Genomic DNA, 11,156 nt, shown 5'->3' with positions numbered 1-11,156 from the left:
GACCACAACTGCAGGGATTTCTCTAAATTGCCTGTGCATTGTCTGATTCATGCCTATGTGTTAAAACTTGCAAATGCAACAAATAACTTGACTCATATCTATTTTTGACATTTGTTACTGTAAACCCCACTCTCCCTGCCACCTTTACACATACTCCCAAGAAAGTGAATGCGGGAGACAGGAGAAGAACCTCTGGCTGTCTAACACAAATCTTGTCTTGGTCTTGTCTTGGTCTTGCCCTGCCTTGGTCTTGGTCTTGACTCGGTCTCAAACCCTAAAAGTCTCGGTCTTGTCTCGTTCTCGATACACTCTGGTCTTGGGGATGACTTGGTCTTGGTTTAGCTGGTCTCAACCATAGACTGTATAATATTAATGGACAGAGCGTGTGTGACGTCACCCATTGGTTTGTGGAAATCTGCTATGAGTCGTCGAGTTTGCCGTTACGCGCACAGCCATCCTGGTTGCGGATGTGACGATTTTAGACGAGAGGGAGGAGTGAGGGAGGAGCCCTTACACTCTACGTTACGTTACACACTTTCATTGGCAATCACATCATAGCCCCGCCCTAAAACACCCCCTGCTTTATCAAATCAACAATACCATTATTCAAAAAATTAACAGCATCAAAATGTTTACTGAGGTAATAAATCAAGTGAGAAGTGGGTCACTTTCTCATAGACTTCTACAGAAACCGACCTCCTCTTGCAACTGCACATGTCGCCTCCTGCTGGAATTCAGATAGAATGCAGGTTTAAGGCAATTCCGCATTTGCAGCACTTCGCCGAACTGGATGCTTTGTCCATAAATATTATACAGTCGATGGTCTTAACCACAACACTGGTAGGCTGATATAAAGAAAATAATTTTTTTGCATGCCGTTTAAAGTAAAAGCAACAAAATTAATGAAAAATGTGAACTACAAATGAAACATGAATTAAAAGTCTGACTGGATCATATCGGGGGTTGATAATAATAGAAGTTATTACAGCACAGTTATGTTGTTTCAATGGAGCCAGCAGCTATCTGTGCTGCTGAGTGACTTGTTGACTGAGCAGTACAAAAACAATATGGTGTGCGTGTGCGTGTGTGCGCATGTGGTATCTGTAGTATTCAGATCCATTACTTAAGTAGCAATACTACTTATGTATTTTATGCTAAAACATTGTGTCATATTTTATGAACAGGTCCTTATAAACTGAACTTTATAGGCTCATAATATCTTTAGTGTGTAAAATCATTACTAGTAAAGTAACTAGTAACTGTAGCTTTCAAATAAATGTAGTGGACTAGAAAAGTATGGCATAAAATGTAAGTACTCAAGTAAAGTACCTAAAAAGATTCATTATACATACATCCCTATAATCTAAAAATCTTTATTTGACTGATTGTACTTACTACCTATATGCTATACTGACATTGTCTGGTGTGGGTTTGTTTTTGTTTGTTGTTCTGGGAATGCGGGAGCTTGTTTTTGGCAAATACAGCTATTGAAGCAGCTTCCTTTCTCCACATTGTCCCCAGGCCGTACCACCTACAGTAAGATGTCTGTCCTGTGGGATGAAACACATCTGGAGGAATCCCATACAGTATACACATGGGAAGCGCATGCCCACACAGTGCCTCCAACTCCCTGTCAATATTGATTCATGTAATTTCTAGTCCACGCCTTACAGCAAAGTAATCTAGAAGTGTCTAAAGCTATAATGTTTTGGAATCCAAACATCTGGCACCTCTCAGTGGCAGAATAAAAAACACACACACTGTGGCAGCATAGTGACTACATTTACATGGACACAAGTCTCCTGTGTTAATGAATCATATCATATGAAGACAGACCCTCGGTGATGTGGACACCAAGGTAGCCTACTATTACTCGTTGGCATAATAGTAAACTTATTATATATTGTATAGCAGTGTTTAAAAAGCAGTTGTTTTGATGGTGATCATAAATAATGTTTACCAGGGAGTTAACAGATGTTAGTGATGACACAATATTATGATAAGTGTCCAAAATCTCAATTTGCTGCACACTATTGAGTAAGCTAATGAAGCTCAGTGCAAATTCCTTCAGGAAGACTTCTATTAACTTTGTTTAGAGGTACTCTATAAGTGATGAGGGAAAGACTGTGTTTGACCCTGTTAGTTTTGTTGCACCTGTTTGTGTAGGAGAAACACCTTTGTCATTCATATTGGTTTAGGTTTTGTGACTTTTTGTAATACCAGCAGAGCTATACCCAACTTCAACCTCAGCAGAAGTCTGATCAACCCCAATATGCACACATGCGCATGATGTGAGTGTTGTGTGTTAAAGCTAAACATACAGCGGTGTAAAACCTTTGCGGGTGGATTTATTTCTTGCATGTTTTTGTGTGAAAACAGTGAAATCAAATCACAGTATTTGAAACTAGTAGTTTTTTTTCCCCACTACAGTATTAGTAACAGTACTACAATAAACAATCAGTGATTGATGTTGGTCCAGTAAACTTATTGTGAAACCAACATTCAGGTTACATTCATGTTTGTGAGACAAAGCTTACAGATAATGGTTTTAGTAAAGTATTATCGATGCGACAGCGTAAATCACTGATACAGATGAACATAACAGCAACATAACAGTAGCTGATCAGGATTACTTCAGGTCTACAAATATTTTTCCAACTGTAAAACCGTCACCTTGGCCAGCTTTACAAACCAAACAGGAGCCTGTGTTTTGGTGTGGTAAAGGACGTGGCTGAACCCCAGTTTTTCGTACAGGGCCACAGCAGCGGTCTGCATGGAGGTGGTCTCCAGCACCACCCTGGAGAAGCCTCGTTCCTTACAGAAGTCAATCACAGTCTGAGCCATCCTGAAGCCCAGGCCTATCCGTCTGCACGATGGTGAGATGATCATCCTGAACAGTTCCCCATGTCTTTCTTTCCCACTTTGTTTGGCCACTACAGCCACCATACCCATGATCTGGGCCCTCCCATCAACCTCAGCCTCTGCCACCCAGAAACAGTCATCCGGTCTGCTCAGATAGTTCCCAGGGATGTCCTGCATTTCTGTGCGGAGTTTCTCCCTGACATAGCTGGCATATAGCTCATGACAGCAGTAGAAGACAAGGCCCACCCAGGCTCCCGGTAACACCACAGCCCCCAACACGGAGCCGAGCTGGTAGCCAGTGACACACAGAGTCAGGGTGATGGCGAGGTAGAGAGGGCTGGTCATGGCGTTGTGAAAACATGGACGGATGTGCTCCCGGATGCCGATGCTGAACAGGGCGAGCACTGTGTCCTTGTCTGAGGGACGGTACCGGCGGATCACCAGCTGCATGACCAGAAGGAACTAGAGGGAAATAAAATAAAGGATTCCCATGTTACTTACAATAAGTTATTGGAGTGTGTTCATTGATTTTGGGGGGCCAGATGTTGCTGCACAAATTTGCATCTGTGTCACTCACTGAAGCCTGTGTTTATAGTATTGGTTTATCTGAGTAAGACACTGTATGTTTAAAATGTTTAAACATGTTTAAAATTACCTGAACTCAGACTCAAAAAATAAAAATTGAATGAGTAAGATGTGCAGGGTGCGAACAACAGGGCTCCCCTTAATAAGACATGGGGTCCCCTAAAAACGTGATTTGTGAAATTTTGCGGGGTCTCTAAAAATATTAACAGTGTGTCATTTTGACGTGCAATTTCAGTTTTGTGTAATGTGATCATCGTGGATTATTATGTGTAAAATTGCAAAAATATCATTCATTCACACATGACGGCGAATTAAATCTAATTGACTTCAATAAAGAGAACTATACATGCTATTCTTGTCATGAGCATCAAGGCGTGGTGGCGCTGCGGTGCAAATTCAACTCATGTTTAGTAGGCTACATGAAAAATTCATAGAAAAAATATAAACGTTGGAGGCCATTAATCGGCGCGCAAAGTCTTTGAATTCTATTCTGCAATTAGCAGTTAGTTATCATCTAGCCATGGCAAGAAGAAAACAAGGCAGTTTAATTAATTTTGGTTTTACTAAGAAATTGTGTAGCGATGACGTTAATAGCACGACCAATTCACCTGCTGCAAGCCCTGTTAGCAAACCTCCCGCCGGGGTGACAACGCAAGAAGAAGCTGAAGAAATAATGTCCTCTCTGGTTGAAGATGGTGTTGGTATCAGCTCGTCAGAGGCCGGTCACGATTGTAACCCCTCTTGCTCCTCTCTCTCGTTAAATTGGAACAGCCAGCAGTGGAGAGACTGGAAGAGCCGATATACATGACTCTTTGGCTGCACCCTTTGATGTTCTTGTTGTTTATTTTCAGGCTGGAGGCAATTCCAGGTGTTTTGGTTGTAATGGAAAGTCGGTTTAACGTTCTGGGAACGTTAGTTTTTGGTTACAGTTCTCAGAACCTTTAGAGAATGTTTCCCTAACGTCGCTTAGGCCTAATTGAACGGAGGAATTATGGTATTCTTTGATAGCCTGAGTAACTTTAACCGTTGTTCATGTGAAATCTCAAAGACAGCCTAATGCTTTGTTTAATGTCAGTAAAGTATAATAGGGTAAATCCTGTATAGTGCATACACTTGTAGCTGGAGCTGGGCAATATATCAACATTATATCGATATCGTGATATGAGACTAGATATCGTCTTCGATTTTGGATATGGTAATATCGTAATATGGCATGAGTGTGGTCTTTTCCTGGTTTTAAAGGCTGCATTACAGTAAAGTGATTTCATATTCTGAACTTACCAGACTGTTGTAACTGTTCTCTTATTTGCCTTTTGCCCACTTAGTCATTGTATCCACAATACTGATGATTATTTATCAAAAATCTCATTGTGTAAATATTTTGTGAAAGCACCAATAGTCAACACTACAATATTGTTGCGGTATTGATATCGAGGTATTTGGTCAACAATATCGTGATATTTGATTTTCTCTATATCGCCCAGCCCTACTTATCAGCTAGTAGCTGTTATGTATCTTTGTAAATCGCAAGGGCACGAAAAGTGGGCTCCCCCAAAGGCCACGGTATAATTTGAACACTGAAGATGTGAACATGGAAACAGCTTGACATAAGTGCATTCATGTAGTTTATTTGTATGACAGAAAATGTATTACCTATTTAAGTCAAATATCAAGTAAAAATACCAAAACATTCACTAGTTTCAGCTTATCAAATGTAAAGATTTACTCATTTTCTCTTCGTTATTTCCAATTGAGTATTTTCGGATTAGAAACAGAACAAGATTTATGAAGAGTTCCGCTTGGGTTCTGGGAAATTAGAATGAACATGTTTGGCTATTTTCTGGCATTTTTTTTTTAGACTAAACAAGTAATCCATTTGTCAAAACATTAGCACTAGATTAATAGATCAACGTAATAATCGTTATAATCTATTTGTCACAGCTGTTTTGATGCTGTGTATGAGAATCATCTTTCAAATACCAACTTCATGACAGCCGTTTTCTGATTCTAGTTTTCGACAACATGTAATAAACCCGCTGCCAGTGTTATTAAGAAAGAACTGTAGTCCTACGGACAACTAGCCTACAGTTTCTATTAGTTCTTACAGTGTTATAAACAGTAGCTGTGCTTGCCTGAACTGTTAGCCGACTAATAACAGGGCCACAACTGTAAAGGCACCACATGATAACCAGATAAAAGAGCTCACATGATTCATCACAGATACTTTGCTCAGACTCTGTCGGAACCCCCGTTACTTTAAGTTTCTACCGTTGAGCTCACGTTACAAAATAGCCAACAAGCCTGCAATTAATTATCTTGTGTGTGCTACAACTTCGTATAGTTCTACTAACCATAGACTGTAAATAACTAGTGCAGTGTCCGTTCAAAACGTGGCTGTTGCTTGGCCTCCGGTATTGCTGCTTGCAGTTTGAACCGCTCATCCAAATAACATCACACTCGACACAGCGCTTTCTAAAATCTAACTAATCTGCTCTCTCTTTCTTTATCCGTTCTTCAATGAAAGTTTCTAGTGTATATTATGCGAATTTGAGTTTTCTAGGATGGCGAAGGCATGTCCCGCCCTAGTATGCCTTACTCAGCCTCTGATTGGTTTACCCTAATATTCTTAATCCAACCCTAAATAATCTCACTCCGAATGCCTTTCCTAACCAATCCAAACAACAGAGGCGACTAGTAGCCTGGGCTACCAGGGCGGGAAATTCCTTCGCAATTATCGATTAATCATTCATTCATTCAGTCATTTTTAAGCAGAATATGGGAAAGCTTAACAATGGAGCTAAAAGGAACAGGCATCTAAAGTAGCCTACATATTTGGAAGTGCAGTAACTACAGCAGGCCTACAACAGTATGAGGTAACTAGGCTATGCAAAGCCTTGCCCACCTTTGTTGTGGTTTAAATAGGCTACTGTAATGTGGTTAAACAAGTGGCTTGTTACATTGTTCACAGGGTTGCATACAACACCCTCCACTGTAAAGCTGTGTCTAGCAGAGTTGCTGTGTCTCCAAATCTAATGAAAATATTTCCACTAAAACTGATAACAATTCACAAAAGAACAAACATACAGTAAGAGGCAGGTTTCAAAAGAAAAAGTGAATTCTCATCCCAGTAAACTGGAGTGAGAGGTAATCTACCACCATACCGTATCTACCATACACTATGTGAAGATTAAACAGACTGGCACTTCTCTATTATGACTTAGATAGAATGACAATGCACTTCCTTGGGTCCTCAGCATACACCCACCAAGTGTGAAATCGATCAGATGAACTGTCGAGAAAATCGAAGGAGAGATAGACATACAGACAGAGACTCCTTCAATGTTAGTTAGATTTAATTATCTGCAAAACACACTCATGCTTTATTAATTTGTCTGCTAGCTACATTATAACATAACTTAAAAAGATTGACACTGTTAACTTACGTTACTCAGACAACTTGTGTAACTGGTCCTTGCTGGGGATCAGGACAGTCCAACATAGAGGCTCAAATGAATGAACATGAGAGGAAACACGCTGACGAGCCTTTTTGAAAGTTAACTTTACCAGGGTAAAGTTCATGTAATGACGGTGTTGACAAAGAAGTGATCCTTAAAGACATTTTTTTTATTTTTATGTTGGGTCGAAGTGCAGTGAAACAGTAGATAACGCCACTTGCAGAGTCTGTGCAGAAATGTTAATAATTGTGGGGACACCGTGCAAACCACTATATATAGGCCTATTCCCACCCATTTTGAATGCTATCACTCCATCATATCTACAGTATGGTAATGATAAACAACTGATAATTCCCATTCAATCAGATGATAACATGCATAACTTTTATATGGATAAAAAGGTATGTAAAGTGGCAGTCCTTCCACTCTGGTTGATTTTGAGTTTCTATTTAAGTGAACAATGGAATTGTGCTGAGAGTTTAGCAGTCTGGAGCATAGAGAAAGAATTAATCTTATTTTATTTGTTTTACTTGTTGATACATGAGCTTCAAGTCTTCAGAATTCTGTGCATAGTTCTATATTTTTTGTGTATAGGCCTACAATTGAGAAAAATGGTAATACTTGCATCAGTAGGCCATGGGCTCAATTGCCATTGTGTTACCTCCTTCTGCGATGGAAAGTGACTTAAGAGACATTTATTTAAATAAAAATCTTCGAGATTATAAAGATCCCATATTGTCAAAAGCGAGATTTCCATGTATTTTTATTATAAGGCAGGTAAATGGTGCTATATAAATACTGTAAAAGTATCAAAAACGCTCAATCCACAGAGAAATGCCGACTGGACTTCCGTCTAGTTGTGATGTACTATTCTATATATAGGTAGAAGGTGCCCCTACAGTGTCCTTACAGTCATTCCCCGGCTGCAATGACGGTGCAGAGAGCGCAGATGCGGAAGACCCAGAAACGCCCACCAAACAGAGTATATTGGGCTTTTTTGGGAGGGGGGGTGCTTAAAGAGTGCTAAAACCGAGTGTTTCTGACAGAGGGGGAATACAGGTATATTCATACTGACAGTATGTGAGAAAAACGTTTTTTCAACATTAAAGCATGTAAACATGTTCTAGTAGAAACCCAAAATACAAGTAGACTGAAAATAAGCATAATATAGGACCTTTAAAATATCAAAACCTACTCAAAAGGCCGAAAAAATGCTCCTGTGAGTGTTATATATAGACAAGTCTCTGAGCTAAAATCCAATTCAAATCTCAAGTCTTTGTGAGTGTTGTATCACCTGCTGCGTTCCATCCAGGCTGCTCAGAACACTGCATAGCTATATATAAGGATATCAAAGCACTGCAGCCAGCGGGATTTAAATGATTACGTAAATCTACTACCACATGTTTTTTCATTTATTTTTTCATAACATCTAGCGACAGTCTAAGTTAACCTCCCCTAGGTCATGGCTAAAGCAAGAAGCAAGCTAACGTTAGATGGCCAGTGCTGAGCTAAACACGTTTGCTAATCTATCAAGGTGCGTTTTCAGGTGCCTTATAAAATGAGATGTGGTTGAGCCAGAATCCTTTATCTCGATACCATATTTTTGATCATTGATATTTTGCATTCAATTCAATTCAATTCAATTTTATTTACAGTATCAAATCATAACAATAATTATCTCGAGAGACTTTACAGATAAAGTAGGTCTAGACCACACTATAATTTCCAAAGCCCCACCAATTCAAGTAATTCCCTCAAGAGCAAGCATTAGCAGTGGCTATTGCGACAGTGAACTCCCCAGAGCTAGGTTAGTAACAAGCATTACTGGGACAAGGATGCACACAAAAGGAAACAAATGAAAAGAGAGAGCAGCTCAGTGTGTCATAGGAAGGAAGGAACCTCCCCGGGCAGTCTAGAATTATAATAGCATAACTAAGAGAGGCAGAACTTCTTTTGTGTGGGCCTTGTTGTATGAAGTTTGCTGCCGGTGCAGTCGACATGTTTGTTGTCCTCTCTCACGTGTGGCGCAGCAGATACGATACGTATGACGAGCAGGGTGCGAACTACGGGGGAGCTAGGGAGAGCTCGGCTCCCCTTAATAAGACACGGCTCCCCTGAAAACGTGATTTATGAAATTTTGGAAAATATTAACAGTGTGTCATTTTGACGTGCAATTTCAGTTTTGTGTAAGGTGATCATCGTGGATTATTATGTGCAAAATTGCAAAAATATAATTCATTCACGCATGACGGCGATTTAAACCTAATTCATTTCAAAAAAGAGAACTATACATGCTATTCTTGTCTTGAAGCTAAAACGGGGGAGACCACAAACTAAAACCTAAGTGTTGCTCCTCCAAAAAGGTCTCAGGCAATACTGTAAGTCTGCACACACTGTGGACACAGCACTTTGTTCAAATGGACACAGCACTTTGTTCAAATGCTAACACGCTAGTGGCAAAACGGTTAAGGATGGAAGCAGGGGGTATGTCGCTTAGGCCTAATTGAATGGAGGAATTATGGTATTCTTTGATATCGTGAGTAACTTTAACCGTTGTTCATGTGAAATATCAAAGACAGCCTAATGCTTTGTTTATAGACTAGGCTATTTGTGGGTGTCTGTTTGACCTATCAATTCCTGTCAATAAAGTATAATAGGGTAAATCCTGTATAGTGCATACACTTGTAGCTGTTATTTATCTTTGTAAGTCATTGTAAGTTGCAAGCGCACGAAAAGTGGGCTCCCCCAAAGGCCATGGTATAATTCGAACACTGATTACGAGTTGCGTGGGTAGGTTATAGGTTATGCAGGGAGGGGAATAACATTCAGCTCATCAGACGTTTCCTAAAAATAAAGATTGTTCACAAGTCTCGCATCTCAAGTTGAGGTCCGAGTCAGCTGGTCGAGGTGGAGTTTCATGTATAACAAAAAATGATATCTTATGATATCATAATAGGCCTGTCTTTGTGTGTGAAAGCATCACTAGTCAAGTTACTAGTAACTGTAGCTTTCAAATAAATGTAGTGGGATAGAAGTATAAAGTGGAATAAATGGAAGTACTCAGCCTAACTAAAAAGATTGATTACACATACACCCCCATTCTAAAATAAGAATTCCTTATTATTGCTTCATGTTACGTCCTGTAGTACCCATATAATATACCATACTCAAATTATCTAGGTGTGGGTTTGTTTTTCTCATTCTAGGAGCTTGTTTTTGGCGAATACAACAGGCTGCATTTTAACGCCCAAGCAGCTTCTTTCTCCACATCATCCTCACCCAGATAGCAAACTCTGACAAAAGTCACTGAAACTGAAATGTTAACATTCCGTTGTCAACATTAAGTCTTTGAATCAACATCGAACTCTGATGTTCATTCTACATTATTTTGCACCCTGTTTTAATATTGAAATCCTTTCCATAGATCAATGGAATTTCAATGGTACTTCAAGTATCAGGAATATTGAAACAATGTTGAAATTTCAACTGAACTAAGAATCAACATGATTTCAATGGAATTTCAATTATTATTAAGCCATAGAAAATGATTGCTGGGAATACGAAAATGTACAACCAGGATGTTAAAAAATGATAGAACATTTGAAAGCTTGTATGCCTATAGCCTAGCCTAAAACCCTGACCACACTGTTGGGTATTCGTAGGTGTACAGATCAAATTATTGGCAAATTATCAAAGATGTTTTATCAATATTAATAAAGTTATGAATATGGTTATTAATAACTTTTTCAAATCAACAAAGAATCAAAACGGGGCACCATCCTGGAACTTCAGGGGCCAATAACCGAACTGTGAAATAGTTTCATTAGGTGGTATTCCTTTAAAATACAGATCTTAATTAATTTGATTAATTTATCTGGTATTTTCTAAAGGAACAAAGGGAAGGATGAAGTTTGAGCACTGACCTGTGTTCAACCAGCAATTATTACAATAAGTACACAAATAATCACAGACAACTGCTAAATAAAGTATAGTAGAATTTATTAACTTAAATATCATCAATGGCCGATCAATAATTCTTTGATCAATTAAAACCAATATACTTTTTTAATCTACAACAAAACAAAGCAAATACAAAACAGCATTTCTCTGTGAGACACTGTGTGTGTGTGTGTGTGTGTGTGTGTATGTGAGAGAGAGAGAGAGAGTGGGGAGGAGGGGGGGTGACGAAACCCAGGGGTTGCTTGGTCACACCCAGATTAGCCGTTAGCTCATTGAAGCTAGGCTATGTGTTAG

At 39.3% G+C, this 11,156-nt stretch overlaps 1 protein-coding gene across 1 annotated transcript; it reads right to left on the bottom strand.

The window, feature by feature from the left end:
- Positions 1-2,352: 2,352 nt before the first annotated feature.
- On the bottom strand, positions 2,353-5,988 carry LOC114554838 (probable N-acetyltransferase camello). Its single transcript, XM_028576899.1, has 2 exons — positions 5,799-5,988; positions 2,353-3,324 (listed from the first exon to the last, which is right to left on the bottom strand). Exons 1-2 carry the CDS (start codon positions 5,886-5,888, stop codon positions 2,641-2,643), a joined length of 774 nt encoding a protein of 257 aa, XP_028432700.1. The 5' UTR covers positions 5,889-5,988; the 3' UTR covers positions 2,353-2,640.
- Between the last annotated feature and the right edge of the window lie 5,168 nt (positions 5,989-11,156).

The sequence above is a fragment of the Perca flavescens genome, chromosome 4 (genome assembly GCF_004354835.1).
Source record: "Perca flavescens isolate YP-PL-M2 chromosome 4, PFLA_1.0, whole genome shotgun sequence".
NCBI lineage: Eukaryota > Metazoa > Chordata > Actinopteri > Perciformes > Percidae > Perca > Perca flavescens.
Note: the sequence above shows the minus strand (reverse complement) of the source record. Positions and strands in the feature narration are given on the sequence as shown.